The following is an 18219-nucleotide window of genomic DNA, read 5'->3' as shown; positions in this document are numbered from 1 at the left end:
CATTTAAATGATGCCAGTGTGTGAGGCTAATGTACACCTACTCCTAGATAAATTGGGTGGATTTTGTAAGAATGAAATTCTTTAGTTGCTTTTAAAAATGCTCTCTTTCATCATTACCAGTTTGATACATAAAAAAGAATGTGTGTACATTGTAAAGCATAATGATAAAATGAACATCCATGAATCTATTACCCAAACTGAGAACCAGAATAATACGGTTTTATTTATTGCATCTACCTGTAAGATCTTTGCCTATGGAATCCATATGCCTCTTTCACTGAAATAGTAAACACTATACTGAATTTTCAGTTTAACATCATCTTCCTTTGCTTTTTTTTAAAGGGACTTTGATAATTTGTTTTCACCTGCTAAATTTTTGAGTTACTCAGTCCTTCTGATCCTCACTTCAATCCACTATGAGATTCTGGGATTATTGAAGATATACATGTATCCCTACCCTGAGTTTATTACCATAATATTCTAGGCATCTTGTCTTTAACTCAACCTCTGTACCTTTGTATATAGATCATCTGGTGACTTCTTGATTAATCCATTTTATTCACGGAAGATTTTAGCACCTGGCTTTAGTCTTCCTTTTCATAATCCCTGCCATCCGCCAGAATGATGTTAGTATTCACCTGAATGATTTATTCAGCACCCACTCTCTTTCTTGGCCTCTCAAATTGGAGGTAGTGAATTATCCCCAATTCTACTTTAGTCAGTCACTGCCATAGCCATACTCTGAATCTTATGTGAAATTGTTCTACCTTTAAAATCTTAGGGACTCCTGGGTGGCTCAGTCGGTTAAGCATCCGACTTCGGCTCAGGTCATGATCTCACGGTCGGTGAGTTCAAGCCCCGCGTCGGGCTCTGTGCCAACAGCTCGGAGCCTGGAGCCTGCTTCCGATTCTGTGTCTCCCTCTCTCTCTGACCCTCCCCCGTTTGTGCTCTGTCTCTCTCTGCCTCAAAAATAAATAAACATTAAAAAAATTTTTTTTAATTCTTAATTCACATACTTTGTTCTTGGACCAGAACTACACATCATTCTCTCGTATATATTTTTTACTGAACTACTTTTACCTTACTAGTTCTTTTATCTCAATAGAGAACTCCACTCTCTTGACACCTTTTCCTTTTCCTATTAGTCTCCACTTTACTTACTTACATACCCAGAGGTGGAATCCGTTCTTAGAAATATCCGCATTTCCCTTGCTACGTTGTTCTTCTCTTACCTATTTGACAGAGTTCAAATCTGCATCCATCTCTTTCTCTTCTGGAATGGTTTTGAACTAAATTTTCCAAATTTTCCCCAACTCACCTTCTTGAGCCAAAATAACTGAACACTTAAAGGAAATGTGATCTCTTTATTGAGAGTTGTGGGAAAAAAAGAAAGGAAGGAGGGAGGGAAAGAAGGAAGACCGGAAGCAGGGGTCGGGGGGAGGGGGCGGTGGGGGAGAAAAGAAAATTAGCACCAACCCTCTAAGTGTCCAGTTTCCCAGCCCAGACTTCAAGGTGGCATTTACTACAATAGTCTAGGAATTCCCCTTCTGGGATAAATATTATGTTAATAGCTCCAAGTGGATTGTAGTTTAGCTATATGAAATCTGCAATTATCTGATTAGAATGAATGTAGTAAACTCCACATGGCGTCCTCAGTCTGTGAAGAATCAGAACCTTGGTCTCTTTACCCCAACGTTGTAAAATGAAAAATTATGAAGGCAGTCTCTTTGGAAGAGATGAATAGAGGCTTAAATAATATTTGCTAAACTTTTATATTGTTTCGGGAGACAAATATTAACTAATAGTAGGAATCAAAACACTTTTTCTTCTGACCCAGTTACGCTAACCAGCACAAATTGATCTCCGAGTCACTGTGTATTTTTAAACACAGTCAACCTTTAAACCAACATTTAGAATGGATATCATGTTACCTTGTATTAATGTCCCTTTATTTTTTTGAATTTTTTTTTTTTTACATTTTATTTATTTTTGAGAAACAGAGTGAGACAAAGCGTGAGCGGGGGAGGGGCAGAGAGAGAAGGAGACAGAATCTGAAGCAGGCTCCAGGCTCTGAGCAAGCAGTCAGCACAGAGCCTGTTGCGGGGCTTGAACCCACAAACTGTGAGATCATGACCTGAGCCGAAGTCGGACGCTCAACCGACTGAGCCACCCAGGCGCCCCTAATGTCCCTTTATTAAGACATAGCCTTTATTTTAGTAAATATACCTTTTATATTTAAAAATTTACTCCCACACCTAACTTTTTTTCCCCTCGTATTTACCTCTACTTTAAGCTATGCACAACATACTAAGGAATCACTGATGTTTGGCAACATGGTGGTAGTAAACATTATGTAGCGATGTCATGGAGGAGACAGCTAGGCTATAACTTGAAAGGGGAATTGGAATTATTTAGATTTATATAGAGGTAAGGTAGGATGTCAGTGGAATTCTAAAGAAATGTATGAGTAAAATTACTAAAGTAATACATATCATGTTTTAGTGCTGTTGAAGCATTATCCACAAGGCAGGGAATCGCAAGAAATAAATCTGGAATGATAGAGATGGTCCCTGTTACAGATAACTTGTATGTTCTAGTAAGGAATTTAGATCTAAGACTGTAAGTGATGAAGGTACTTCAAAGAGTTTTAATTAGGAGATGGCTATAATATACTTATTCACTCTAGAATAATTACTCTAGAGACTGTATGGGATGGTTGAGAAAAGGGGTGGGAAAGAAAAGCATGCATAAGGATATTTGCAGAACTATCTCTGGGCAGCAGAAACCTCTTTGAGCACCTGAACTAAGTAAGGTAATAGATGGAGAGAGAGAAAGAAGACCAGAGATTTAATCAATTGAAATCAGTAATATGTGGTAAATAATAGGACTTGGACGTTGAGGGGGAGCAAAGAGTCAAGGAACACTATGAGCCTTCTAGTTTGGGTAACTGGATGCGTGTAGTACCTTAACAAAGGTGAGTATCAAAGGGGAGGAATGTTTGGAGAGGAATTAGTTTAAGTGAGGGACAAAGGGGAGGAATGTTTGGAGAGGAATTAGTTTAAGTGAGGGACAAGTTCAGTTTTGGAATTATTGAGAGAGTTAAGGAGAAAACTCTAGCAAGGAGTAAAATAAATAAGTTTAAAACTTATAGAAATTTGGGCTATATAGAGCACGTTGAGAGTAAATTCACTCATAATGGGAAATAGCTACAAAAATAAAAGTGAAAACAACCTAAGAAACAACCCATGAAATGAAGGCCAAGGATTTTTTTTCTCCACTCTGGGAAACATTAACAATTAAGTGGTAGATAAAGGAAGAGACACAGAGAAGGAAGAGTGAGAAGAATAGAGCTAAAAGGAGAGAGTTTGAAGCAGGAAGAAGTAACGTCAGCAGTAAAAATAATAACTGAAAAACACCCAGGAGATTTGGCAAATGAGGAGTTATTAGTGACTCATCTCAGATGACTTCAGAAGGGTGGCAAAGGAAAAAAAGCAGCTTGCAGTAGCCTGAAACATGACTGGGAGCTAAGAAATTCGATGCATTATGAATGTGGAGGAGAAATATTGGATAGGGGTATATGATCTCAAAGCAGATTTCTCTCTTTCGAATACGAAATACATCATGAGTTTGTAGACTGGAGAAAGGGATCCTTTAGGAGAAGATAGGTTGAAAATATGGAAAAGGGAGAGGATGACTGTTAGAAAGGTCTTAGGTAGGAGAATGTATTCAATACACAGATGGAGTTTGTAAACAGAAAGACACTCTTGTTTATTTTTGAGACCGGAAGAAAACTGATGAGAGAGTTGAAACTAAGTAAGTTTTTAGCAAAAAGTTGTGAAGTTGAAGATAATTATGTTGCATAGCCTCAATGATCTCGCTGCTGTAAACCGAGATGATGGTGGTTGTTTTTGAGACAAATTCTTGAGGGTGGAGGCCCAAGGTTGAATATGATGTTGATTGGAAATGAGGAAGTTTAAAATGGTCATTGGTTAAAAAGTGATGGGAACTAAGGAAAACTAAAAAGATGATAGCAGCCCAGCAGAAGTTGGAGGCCATGAATTTGCAGCGCGCCAAACTTTCCTGAAGTTATTCACAGTTGCCTCGATATAGAGAAATCAGATTATGGCATGGAACAAAGTTTTGGGGTTCTGATAAATGTTCGAGAGATTTGGGTTAGAAAGGAATCTGAGTGTTGATATGGGAGTGGGTCAGACGATCAATCATAGGAGTTTAGGATGGGTAAGGAAGGAAGGCAAAGACAGTGATACATACTGTCGGGAATTGGTATCGACTATCAAGTGAACATCAAGTAAAATTGGAGCGAGATTATGAGACACCTGACAGAATTAGCTGTTGTAATCAGAATTTGAGATACATATTAGAATTTAGTGTTTCTGAGTTTAAATAGTTTCATTGGATTCTAAGATCCACAGTAGTTTTGGGGTGGGGGGTAATGCAGGAAAAATGTGAGGATGATTGAGGTTTTGAAGATCTTGTGGTTCAAGATTATTGAAGAGTTTTCTTCATGTGCACTAAAATCTCCTAGCATTACCATAGGAATCAGGATAAAGAAGGTAGCTGACAACCAGCTCCCCAAATTATCAATGACGAAGAGAAGAGATAATGATTGGAAGTTGAATAGATACTAGCAACCTGAATTTTTAATGGAGGTTCAGGCTAAGTTACATGCTTCATAGAAATAAAAATATTTACATTATGGTATGAGAGTAATGGCCAGAGTGCCTCTAGGAAGGCATCTTCTCCTAGATCCATGGACTATGAAATACGAAGGAATAAGTAGCTTCTCCTGCTGTGAGCGATACTGGAAGCAGAGTTTGCAAGGCTGAGCTGGATATTATTTAAGGTAGGGGTATGCAGGAACCGTTCTACAGAACAAAACCATTCCTTGATGTTACAAGAAAGTTTGTTAACAATGGGTAAGGAGGTTTGAAAATAACAGCTAAGAGAATGAGAGGAGATTGAAACGGTACGGAAGAAAGTACAGGAGGTGAAGAATTTAGATGATATCCGGGGCAGTTGAGCTTGCCCTTTACTAAGTTTATCACAAAGTTGTTCTGGTGCCAGAATTGAGACTGGTTTTGGTGATAGACCCAAGTAAGTTGCTGGGAGGAATGCCATGGAGTTTGAAGAGAGGCAGTGAATGGTCTTATCTCAAGGTATTTGGGGCCATGACTAAAACCTCATTAGAGAAAGCATTCTGATAAAGTTAGTGGAATCACAGAAGATGAGATTTCTGTATGGAATGTAGACTTTTTTTTAAGTTTATTAAGTTTATTTAATTATTTTGAGAGAGAGAGAGAGAGAGAGAGAGAGACAGCACGCGCTCACACGTGTGCATGAGGAGGGGAGGGACCAAGAGAGGCAGAGAAAGAATCCCGACAGGCTCTGCTAACATGGGGCTTGATCCCACGAACCATGAGATCATGACCTGAGCCAAAATCAAGAGTCAGACACTTAACTGACTGAGCCACCTAGGTGTCCAGTAGACTGTTGTCCTATAGATGCCATTTTCTGGTAAGTAGTACTGAGAGCCCTTAGTAAATGTGATCAAATGCAAGTAACTCATACTTCCTTTCTATCTTAATTTCTTTGTGTTATTACCAATCTCCTTCCACCTTCTATTTGTGTTTCTGACTGTAACCTCTCTTAATGTCTTTGGAATTTTTCTTCATTAATTATTTCTCATTTCTCTTGCATTTCAGTATCTCTTATTTTCATATTTTTGTTTCTTCTTGAATTACTGATGAAATGTATATAATACCTTCTTTCTGTTCTGCAAATCTTCAAGCTACTTTGAGAATGATTCACTTCTCTGTCTCTTAAGTCATGGTTTTGAGTATGTATTTTTACATATGCTTCAAACACTCCTTCATCAGCTCCTACGCTCCAACCCTCTATGGTTGACTGCTGCCTCCAGCCCTTTATTTTAAATTATTTTCCCTGTGATTATTATTGGCCAAGGCTTTTATATATATTTATCTGTGTGCTGCCTCTTTGCATCTGCCATTCTCGAATACTGCCTTTTTAAAGTTTCTCTAACGCATTACTATCCTGATTCTCATTCTACCATCTGACTGTTCTGTCTCCTTCTCTTGTTTCCTATTTCTCACATCCTCAACTTTTTGACTGTATGTTGACCTATATCCCATCATCTCTGTGGCTTTGACCAAAACTTCCAGTAGCTGGTATAGTTCCTGGCCTATAATATGAGCACACTAAGTAGTATTGAAATAGTGAATCAATTAATCAATCAACCAATACTGAAATATAATACTGTGCAATGACTTCTCAAACTGTATCTCCAGTACAACTCTCTCCTTTGAAGGCCAGATTTCTCTACCTGATTGACCTCTGTACAGAATATTCTTCTATCTCTCACAAATTTAAGTTCAAAACTGGAGTTACTATCCTTCCTCCCTAGAATTCTTTTATTCATATTAATAGATCATCATTTCATTTTGGAGGCTGGGAATTTCAGGTTTTTGCTTTGGCTTGTTTATTTCTACATTTAATTCATATGGGGATGTCAAACATGTTTGAGAGGGAAAAAAAAAAAAGCCCTTGCTATTGAACACTTTATAGTTCAGTGAAGTTAACAGACTTCTGAATCAAGAAAGCTCAATTCTAGTTCCAGCTCAGAAAACATCTAATTGTGTGACGTATCCCAAGTTTCTGTGAGCCTTAGTTTGCTTATTTCTAAAAAGACAGAGATTGGATTATATGGCCTCTGAGATTCCTTCTAATCCTAACCTTCTGTTTGTATAATTCTGTATATTATGCATATTCTATATGCTGTATATTTCATATTTTGTACATTGTGATTTATAATGTTTGTCATCCATACCATCTTCTCTATTTTTACCCCTATTACTACAAGTTAGCCTTTTCCTACTCTACTTCATTCCATACACTACTGCTGAATTCGTCTTCCTAATTCATTACGTTATTTACAAATTACCTTTGTTCAGAAGCTTTAGGTCACTCTCATAGAAAATTAAACCCTGCCTAAGCTTCTTTACGAGGCATTTAAGATCTCTATAAACTGAGTCCAGGCTAATTTTCTAACTAATATTTTGCCATATTTTAATTTCTGTATGTCCAGCATTTCCATTTGCCTCTTTTTCCCTCCAACCTGATTTGTTGAACATAACAAAATTCTGTATACAAAATGACCTGGACCTGCTACTTCAAGCTGTGATTCTTCCTTACTGGTATTTTTACAAGTCAGTCCATACAGTGTAAAAAAGCTTACTCTAAAATTAATAGAAAAGTGCCTAATGTACTTTAAATGAACGACCTAACTTCTGGAACTTCAATAGCTCTATAAGACACTTAACATAGGTAGAATTAAGTTCCTCTATGACAGGCTGCTGGAGAACGGATAGAAGACATCAAAAGGTCTTGCTGTGTACTGCCACTGTGAGACCGTCCTGCTTCTGGATCATAATATTCCCATTATCTGATTCTAGACACATCGCAGGAGTATCAGTGGGGTCGGAAGTTAGCCCAGCTGCTTGCTGAGCTAGAACAGATATCACCCCAGCATGCTAATCTGACAGGATCTCACAGCAGCCCAGATTAAGTCCTAGTGAATCTGTGCCCAGGATTCAAACAATGGGTGGATTCTTCATTGTGTCCTCCAGGTGCTGCTCCAGAGTCTCTTCCATCACACCCACTGCCCGCCCCCCCCGCCCCCCAGCCGGGGACCCTACAGCACATTGTGTCCCTTCTCTACCACATGTCTCCCGCCCGACTCTTTTATGGTCTCCATCTATCTGCTGAAACTTCTCCATCTTTTCGTGCATGTTGTCCATCTTTTCTAATATAGTCTTTAATTGTCAGTTAGACTTATTTGAAATTCCATAATAGTTCCCAAATCTGTGTCATCTCTGAGTTTGACTCTGTTGATTGCTTTGTCTCTTGACAGCGGGCCCTATTTTTTCTTGCCTTTTGGTGTCTCTAGTCATTTTTTATTGACTGTTAGACATCATGTCATCAGTAGTGACTGAGACAATTAGTATTTATGCCTGAAAATAGGCATACATCTTGTTCTGTTAGACTGTGTACGTGTGTGTGTGTGTGTGTGTGTGTGTGTGTGTGCATGCATGTTGGGGGGATTAATCCTTGGACTACTACCTCTGACTGTGTGATTGGTACCACATGAAGTGGCAGCTAAAGGCAGGTGGTAGCAGTATGTCTGAGATATTTGCACTATACCCTTTCCACTCTCCCTGTAAACCTAGCTAAACAAAGGAAGGTTGGTGAATTGTTCAACAATGATTAGTGAAACCGTTGAACATAGCATTCTACTATGAGGACCAGCCCTCTTCACATTTATACATATATTACAGTAACAATGCATAATTTGGTCCTTTACAAACACACGTTTAAAATGTTTGTTGTTTCAGACTGTTTGAGGACCTGGGAAAGGAAAACATGGGGGGGTGCCCATCCCTTGGTGGAATAACATTAATTTCTTACAATTGACAAAATGTTTTTAAACTTTAACATCCACTGAAAAATGAAAATTATTTAGTAAAGTAAGCATGTTATAGATTATAGATAGTAATTATATTATCTCAGGATTTTAAAAACATATATTTTAATAATGTATTAATTTGCTGCCTGTTAACTGTTGCTGAGTAAATAATTAATTCTGCTTACTTGTAGTTTTGTTTCTGTTATTTTTTGAAGTAAAAATTAAATAACAATGAAAGTTATAAATATTTAATAAAATACTCAAAATATCCTCAAGACATTTACATCTTATACATTTCTGTGTGTGCATATTTAATAATACAATATATCTTTATTTTTCAGTATTGTATTTGTCCCTAATTTTCTTCAGGAAATTGAGATATTTACTCTTTTTTTCTTGCTATCTCCTACAATGACTAGTGACTATTTCTAAGAAAATACTTCTCTAGATTTGTTTGATAGTAATATGTTTTTCTACATTAGAAGTGTCTTGCTTTCTCACATCACTATATGTATTACTGCTGTTTCACATCTTCGATTGTTAACTTGGCTGACAGTATATATTGCTGTTATTGTTGAGTAAACTCACTTCTAACTAATGTACAGAATTTACATTTAAGTGAACAGTAATGTTCTGTAAAGAGATGCCATCATGCCTAGGGGTAAATTGACCTATCTTCCACCAAAATAATAAAATGTTCCTATTCATACACAATATTAATTAGTTAATTTATTTATTTATTTCCCATGATTTCCATGGTGAGTATTTTGTGTATTGCAATTCTCTTTACTTTGGAAGCAATACTAAAATAATATAAACTACAGTTTTTACAAATTTAAACTTGTACATTGTAATTTATGATGAGCATGAAAATTATAGAGTTGAGTCATATAATTAAATTATCTATTATGTAAATATGTATATATGTTTTATTAATCACCCTAAAATGTCTAATTTTAAGATATTATCATGTAGTTATTTCTTCATTATGCAGCTAATGCTCAGAAAATCTCTAGACATTCAATAGATTTTATCAAAAGCATAATGCTTCTGCTGTTAATCAGCTTATGGTATTACACAATATAGATACAGGGAAGACGTTTCTTGCCCCAAACCAGAGATTATAATTGTTGTCCTTCAGAGACACACTTACATTTTTCTTTTTTTAATTTAAGATTTCAGCTTTAGGAAAATAATTTCTTTGTGAAAAAAAAGAATTTTTAAAAACCTTCACTTTCTACAAGTTTATTTTTTAAGAAAACCACTTACATTTATTTATGGCATCTTTACAATCTAAATATGAAAGAAGCCTGTCTAATGTATCATAGACCGTAAGTTCTGAGTTATGTACTAGGACAGTTTCACTGACATCTGAATGTTACTTTGAAATTTTACATTGTGCTGGTTGTTTTTTGTTTGTTTGTCTTGTTTTGCTTTTGAGTATTCTTAGTATTCTTTTATCACACCTACAGAGATGCTTTACATTGAGCTTTTGTTGATCTGGAATCGTAGCACTGTGATGGTTGAATGTAAGTGGTTATAGAAACAAATGCCCACTGCCCTATTCTTTCCTGTTACACTGAGTAACTCCCTTGTGCTTGAGAGTCCTTGTGATTGAGTCACAATCCCTTGTAATTGAGAATAGGAAAAGTGAATAGCACAAGTGATGAAATACGTAAAAGCTGTGTCAGATACGTGAAAATTTAAAAAATCTTTTAAGAGCAGCTGTACTGGGGGAAAAATGATCAAACTGGACAACTTCACTGGATGATTATAAAATTATTTTTCCCTTAGAAATCCTCAGCTCAAATTCTGCATGGGCTATTGTATGCTTTTAAAGCAGGGTTGCTACAGTTTTGGCTATTGTTATGGTATTATCAGTCGATATGAATTAGCTCTGTTTGTAGAGGGCTATTAAACAGTATCCTGTGCAAACGCTTGCAATTTGGAATACGGGCCACTACATAACACAGAGCAATAATCTGTATTTATCCAGGTAAATGATACATGCAGAAATCTGAACTATTTTACTCATATGTTACAAAACATTAACAATTTATTTAAAAAATAGAACTATGATAGATATTAAATGACTTTTTTTTAGATATTATATCACTTTTTAAAAACAACCAAACTACCTAAGAAAGATTTAAATTTATAGGTATATGGTTCCTAACCTTTTATATGGCTCGCCCTTTGGCAATCTTGTAAAACCTATGGCCACCCTTTTTAGAAGAATGTTTTAAAATGCATAAAGTAAAATAAGGTAAATAAATGCAGTTACAAAAAAATACATTGAAATATATACTCCTAGTTAAAAACCCTAGGTAGGCTCTAAAATATTTTATGCCTTGCAAACGCGTATTTCTCACGTTTCAGTTGCTACCATTCAAAATTATTTATAAGTTCTTTATCTTAAAATTAAAATTCACTAAGAATTTAGGTGGAAGTTTTCAAGTTTTATATCTCAGTCTCTTAAAGAACCTGCTACGAGATGGGGCATCATAGGTGACACTTAGGCACTGCTACTTTCAACTTTCTCAGCTCTTGTCTTAATTCTTACCTAGTAAGACTTATTCTTACCCTTGAGCGGGAGCCTGTGTTGATCTTCTCTTGTGTTTTCAAAGTTTAAAATATGGTTGCTTTCCATTCCCCTTAACGATCTATGATGAACATTTCAGGAAATTGCCACCTTCTACCCTGGCTCTTTTTGTGTTTCACTGATTAGCCAATTTTCCTTTCATGCTACAGAAATCAGATAATTCATATTATTTATGAATATGGAGAGAATAAATATATGCAAAATTTAAAATGTTGACATAGTCCTCAAACAGCTCTTCCACTAAAGAGGAATTTTCCCAAGGGATATTGCCTAAAGAGTGACCTATTTGCTTTATAAGTAGCGGTATCCTTTTAAGGACATTGAACACAGCAACAAATTTGAAATAATTCTCCGGATTTCACTCACAATCATGTATTTCAATTTTTAAAGATGTAGTGTCAAAGAAGTAAAAATGTATGTCCTAACATATTACTTTTCACTTGGAAAAATTGCTTGATAGGATCAGAATAAATCATATTTTGCATAAATACATGAGGGATTAGCCTCATTTTATGTTAGGGTGGTCATAGACATTCTACCAAATTTTGTTGCTATGTCTTACAATGAGAAAAGCTTATTGTTAACGTAATAGGAAATCTGAAAATAATGTAATTATTGATACTCTCCAAAAAGATTGGCTTTAAGGACTCTAAGAGATATATGTTACGTTGCTTCTGCTTTTTTATTGTGGTGAAGGTATACAAAGATAATGTACATTAGAAACACTTAGCAAACTATTGAGCACATTTATTTCTAAAGAAAAGTGTTTTCTCTCAAATAGTTTTTCAGGAACAAAAATAAAATTGGGATTTTTTTTTTATACTTATCAGGTTACCCTCTTCATCTCTGTCTTTGAAAGTAACTGAATATGTTATATGTATTTATAGTTGGTATATATCAGCTTTTTTTTGACATATCCTGGATATACTTATATAAAAATGCTAAACTTAGGAAATCAATCATATCATGGTATATAGTTTTAAAAATATTTAAAAATGATTTGACTTCTGTTACCTTGTGAATTTAAAGTGTGAGAGAATCACAAGATATGTTGTAGAATAAAAACCCAGCACTCACTTCCTAAGGTCCTCTAATCTCATGTGTGCTGGTCTAAAATTGTGTGCCATGTAATTAATTACATGTAGGAAATTGTGTCCTTTCTTTTCTTATTTTTCTTTAATTGCCTGCATTTTTCATTATCAACAATAAGATTGAGAGAACTTACAGAGAAAGTGGAAGTTCTTTACATTAGTCTTGGGGGAGACTAATGCTTGGTCCATAATACAGAAACATTTCCATTTCTGTGGTTACAACTAGATGGAGAGGTAATAATTTTTGTAGGTATTACGTTGGTATATGGAGCTCTTGAGCCAAAGTTAGCGTTCTTGTGTTCTTAGGGTTGTGTCGCAGAAAGTGGGGCTGGTGTTAGAAAACACTTATTGATCACTTGTTAGGTGTTAAAAGCATTATGTTTGATTCCAGGGATATAAAAATCAGTAATGATGGGTTCCTCACATTTAAGTATACTTCTTTCAACAAGGATTAGGTTTTGATATTGGAGGTGTTTGTGGTCAAAGAGATCACACTGTTTCAGAACCATTATTATTTCAATCAGTTAATACCCTTCTGAATTGCTGGGTTTTTTAAAATGTTTATTTATTTTTGAGAGAGAGAGAGTGAGCGAGCAGGGGAGGGGCAGAGAGAGAAGGAGACACAATCTGAAACTGACTCCAGGCTGTAAGCTTACAGCAGACAGCCTGATGCGGAGTTCAAACCCAGGGGCTGTGAGATCATGACCCGAGCCCAAGTCAGACACTTAACTGACTGAGCCACCCAGGCATCCCGATACCCTTCTGAATTGTATTGGTTGGCATTGCTAAAGTGCCCCGAGATAGGTGGCACAGATTGGCTGACTAACCAGCTTTCTGTGATTTTTCTTGTGGACCATGTTTACATATGGCTACAGCCTGCAGGGTTGCAGTGGTTTCTTAACAACCTTTTGATTCTTCTGTTGGAATGTTGGGATGTATCACTATACTATGTTTGTGCTGAAAGCCTTTTAATATCTCAGCTGACACGCTAACAATCCACCTTAGGGGCTTTAGGATTAATGCTTGTATGTTCTTCACTCTCGTGAAAATGTTAGGCCAAGCCGTTGAATTCTTGGAAAATAGAATACTTCACATATTTCACATGTTTCATTTAGGGAATTCATTTTGGAACGCAGGCAGTTTTGGTTGCCATTGATTATAACTGAGCAACTCCTGTCATCTCCACTGGGAATGCCATTAGAGGCAGATTGGGGTTTCCTTAGAAATTCTTAAGTTTAGCGAGACTGGCTCAGAATATGTTGGGGAAGAGAACTTTTTTTTTTTTTTTTTTTTTTTTTTTTTTACAAATTCGATAATTTTAAACAATTACCTTTTTCAAAATCAGTTTGATGCATCATAACCAAATAGCAGAAGGGCACTAAAGATCAACTGAGCTGCTTTTTGACTAACATTTCAGGGATTGTGAAGCAGCAGATAGACAGCCATATCACAGATCCAGACCAACAGAACAACGGCCTCTCCTAGAGCGGACCACCGCCCGCTCCAGATCCACTGAGCGTCCTGATACAAACCTCATGAGGTCGATGCCTTCATTAATGACTGGAAGATCTGCCCCTCCTTCACCTGCCTTATCGAGGTGAAAGATAAATCAATCGGACTAACCTCCCCTTTGCCCCTCCAGCACACCTATTTATTTTCCCAGCAGCTAAATGGTCTCTTCTATCATCCTTGGCTGATCACTAATAACAATTGATACTAACCTTTTCAGTGTAAGCACACTATTTATATTCAGTGGATATAATAGTGTGTGGCTACCATTGTAATTTGTTTTTAACTGTCCTGACCACATCTGTTTTGTGATTTCTCATTTATCAGGAGTCCTGGGTAAATCCCCCCATAATGCACTTCATAACTATCATGTTCTTTTCCTACAGAATGAGAAATTGTTTGTGTCCATTAGACATCACTTTTGGAACAATCATCATAATGACAATAAATAAAGCTAGATTTTTAGTTTCTTTCTATCCATACTAGTATCATGTATTAACCAGTGTCTTCTTTAGTTGAATTTTGAATTGTTCAGGGTTTTTTTTTTTTTTGTAGATTCATGAGATATTTTCTAATAAAGGGATATCCAATATAAGCCTGAGTAAAAATCTCCTTGGATAAAGGGAGGGAGGTTAGTGCTGAGAGTTTGAACTCTGGTAGAAAGAAATGTAAAGCATTACTTTTTATTTTTTGAGCTGCAGAACTCCTGTTGCTTGCATCTAGATAGAATACTAATTTACATTTAACAATTCCATGGATGTTACTGTAGGATTCTGTGTGCATGTATCTGTGTATGTATGCATATTACACGAAAGTAGAAGCATCTCTTGACAATCATTCAAATATCCATATTTTGTCCTTCTTTCCTAACCTTTTAATCAGCAGCTAAACGTCTTTTAAAATTGCACTTGCACAGCTATCATATGAACCAAATGTGTTAAAATTATTTAACTCACGCTACTGAAAATGAACATCAATGATGTATCTTGTAGGTCTCATCCTCGTACTGGGTCTGTCCAAACAAGCCCGTCCAGTACTCCAGTAGCAGGACGAAGGGGCCGACAACTTCCTCAACTTCCACCAAAGGGGACACTGGAGAGAAGTAAGTTTTATTTCCAATTATGTCATATAGGAAATACACATGGAAGCTAAGGTGAATCAAGATTTTTTTTTACTACCTTTGTGTTAGTTTTCTTCTTTTGTTAATTGAACGCCTTAGCCGCATTTGCTAGTAGTTATATTTATAAATATATTTATAAATGTTACCTGTTTTGCACTTAAAATTTGTAATATTTGGAGATAAAATAACCTTCCGTTACTGCTCTTGCACATTTTCAAGATTTGAGTAAATGCATTTTAAAAAGTAAACTTAATGCTCTTAAATAAGCAATTGGATGATATTTCTTTGCTACAATTAAGTTTATGTAATTGTTGATAGTTACATAAAGTTTATTAGTAACTAGCCAAATCAATTTTCACACACTGCAAAGGACTGGTTAGCTGATGCACAACAATGGTGATCCTTCTCAAAACTGGAGTGCCAGAAAAAAGGTAATCATGAATATACAAAGAAAGATGCATGTTGTACTGATATTTTAAATACTTTCAAATTTTTGCATAAGAAGCACTATTTGTTTATACACAGATGAACATACTCCCCAAACATCTATAAATTCTGGGATAAAGGACCTCTAAAAGCATGGATGATAGAATATAATAATTTTCAACCTCGTTTTTTAAATGGTCCCTTTATTGAGTAACTGGATGTGCTTTCCCAAAAAATACATATATATTTATATATATATTTAAATCACCATTTAACTTTTCTTTAATAGATGATACATACATTCTGTATCTTTGGAAATTTCTGTTGTTTTTAACCCCTGTGCTTTGGTTCCCTTTTTTGTTTTGTTTTTATTTTGTTTTTCCTAGACAATGGAGTCAAGGAGATAGAACCTTATGAAGGTCTGTACATAAAGGAGGGTTTGTTTTATGCTGACAGCCTTTTTGGGGGGCTACGGAAGCAAAAATAAACCCAACTGCAATTGATGTCCCTCCAGTGTAAAGACTTTTATTTACAGTAAAATGGTTTTGTTTTATGATTTTTGGTAAAGCAGTCAATTTTTGATTCACTTGGAAATTATGCCAGGGAGTTAAATTTCTTTGCGTCATTGAAGTAAGAGTGCAAAGAGTTGAACTTTTCTTAAGTGAAATGTTCTGTTGCACATCTTTTCTTAAGATAAAATGTTCTGTTTTTAAATTTTTTTTCATCTGCCTTTCAACCAGAATTCTGTTTAATGCAAGACCTTAAGCAAAGATATCAATTGCAGTCTGTGTTTATGTTACTGAAGATGTACACCTAGTCTAGTTCCTCTTATCAGATATTTCATTTTGTATTTATGATGATCTCTTAATTATTAAATTTGTCTTTCTAGAAAAGAAAGTTGTTGAGTTAGACAGTGGTTGTGGTTTGTATTCCCTACATCACCTTTCATGTTGTACCAAGACTGCTTACAGTATAACAAAGTTAAATATGTGCAGTTTTATTATCAATAGTACGTTATGACTCAAGAGAAAATATTGAGTCATGATCTATGGAGTGTCATTCATTCACTAAGATAATAAAAATTCCTCTGCCAATGATAGAATTCTAAAATTAACTTTGTAAATTTAAGGAATTGTTCACTTTTATTTACTTACGAATTTCCAGCACGTAGAATAATGCCTGGCACATTGTAGGTCCTCGATAAATATTTGTTGAATGAATGCATGAAATATTGTTTAACAATTGAAAAGTTCCTTCACATAGTGCATTATGTATCACTAAAATAATCTTGCCTTCTATAGATGTTTGTATTAAAATGTATATTGCTATCACCTCTTTGTAACAAAATTTTAAGTGCACTACCTTTGGGCAGGGATATTTTATTGCCTTAGAGATATAGATATAGATATAGATATATATAGATATATATATAGATATATATATATATATATATATATAGATATATATATATATATAACTTGGAACAAGTTGTGTTCTTGTTAATTGTTGAATGATTTATCGACTTCTATACTGAGGTTCTTCCTATGCTATGTACAATGATTTTAAACAACTCCATGCTGTTGTGACTAGTGCTAATGTGCTGCCTGATAAGGAGATTATAGCAGCACTTCTATAATTCTCAATTATTTGCATTATAATGGGTGTATATAATTTTAAAAGTACTTTCCAGAAGGAAAGTTCTGTAGAACATATGAAATTTTTTGTCTCCCCAGGATTTTTAAAGATAGAGTTTTGACCTCATTTGTTGGCTTATGAAGTCACAACTTCTTAAAATTCACTTTTAATATCTTTTATAGCCATAGTCTATTGAGATATGAGTAGTTCCATTCTTTGTAATAATAAATCTACCCGAAAGCCAACATAGAGCTGATAATGAAAGTCAGGGTTGAAGAAGTTTTTAACGGGCTTGTCAACAAACATTCTATATACCATCTAGTTTCTGCCTTGTAGAGTCTATTCAAACCATGGTTTTCCTTTAATGTCCCTTTAATTGTAATTCTTTTTTCTTTTTTATAAGTAAAAGAAAGGAGAGCCTAAACCACCCTTGTTATTTCCACTATGAGACAAAAGGACTTGTTTTTCAGTTTTTTGTTTGTTTTGTTTTGCTTGAAGGTATGGATGATTTTAACAATGTTTTTGTAAATGTTGATATGAACACTTAAGTAGATACATAATTGTGTAATTTTCTTTAGCTTTAAAGGAGATATAAAATATCTCTTTTAGAAGTTTCGACTTCCCACTGATGTTAACGGTACATGAGCCAAACTAGGCTATCAATAGGCGGTCTAAATCAAATTATGTCTGGATTATCACTTAAAAGTTATCAGAAGATAATTTAATGGCATTATTTCAAAATCAAAGTAATGACACATTTATTTATCTAATCCTGTTCAACAGCTAAAAAATGATCAACTCCTAGTTTAATTCCTTTTGATTTGGTTTATATTTTAGTCTATTAATGAAATTAATTTAAAACTTTATATATGTTGGTTTTCATGATGGTACAGTATTAGTTACCTTCTCCTTGTTTGAGAACCAGAGTAAACAGGAGCAATATAAGAAAAGTACAATGTACTAAACAACTGTTAAGGTATTATTATTTTTTTAAATTTTCTCCAGACCTTGATGTACTGGCATTTTGTAAAAGTAAAAAAGATTCTATATATCATTTTTTGGTTCTGTAACATAAAAGGTGCATAATATTATTTTTCTAAGAATATATCAAGCTTATAGACAAAGTATTTTGACTACACAGTTATCACATACCACAAATATTTTAGGGGCCACAATTACTCTTTTACAAATCAAAGTCAACATAAAAGAAGACAATATGATAATTTATTAATAAAATACTTATTTACTTACATAACATGTCAGAAACTTGTTAAATAATCTCTTAGTCTCCTTATCGTCACTCACTATATCATGAATAATTTGACATTTGTGTCAC

At 35.0% G+C, this 18219-nt stretch overlaps 1 protein-coding gene and 1 pseudogene across 50 annotated transcripts in view; one reads left to right on the top strand and one right to left on the bottom strand.

The window, feature by feature from the left end:
* Nucleotides 1-18219, top strand: part of RIMS2 (regulating synaptic membrane exocytosis 2) — a 601125-nt gene that overhangs the window by 390185 nt on the left and 192721 nt on the right. For 36 of the 50 annotated variants that reach the window (XM_027064049.2, XM_027064046.2, XM_053208500.1 and 33 more), the window contains 2 exons: nt 13611-13790; nt 14695-14804. In XM_027064049.2, the coding sequence (XP_026919850.1) occupies nt 13611-13790; nt 14695-14804 (290 nt within the window). Of the gene's footprint in view, nt 1-13610; nt 13791-14694; nt 14805-15634; nt 15668-18219 lie in introns of all 50 variants that reach the window. The other 14 variants (XM_053208502.1, XM_053208507.1, XM_053208505.1 and 11 more) reach the window with 3 other exon arrangements.
* Nucleotides 7413-7802, bottom strand: LOC128312904 (ragulator complex protein LAMTOR5-like; annotated as a pseudogene).

Source organism: Acinonyx jubatus, chromosome F2 (genome assembly GCF_027475565.1).
Source record: "Acinonyx jubatus isolate Ajub_Pintada_27869175 chromosome F2, VMU_Ajub_asm_v1.0, whole genome shotgun sequence".
Classification (NCBI taxonomy): Eukaryota; Metazoa; Chordata; class Mammalia; order Carnivora; family Felidae; genus Acinonyx; species Acinonyx jubatus.
This window is presented reverse-complemented; position numbering and strand designations above follow the sequence as displayed.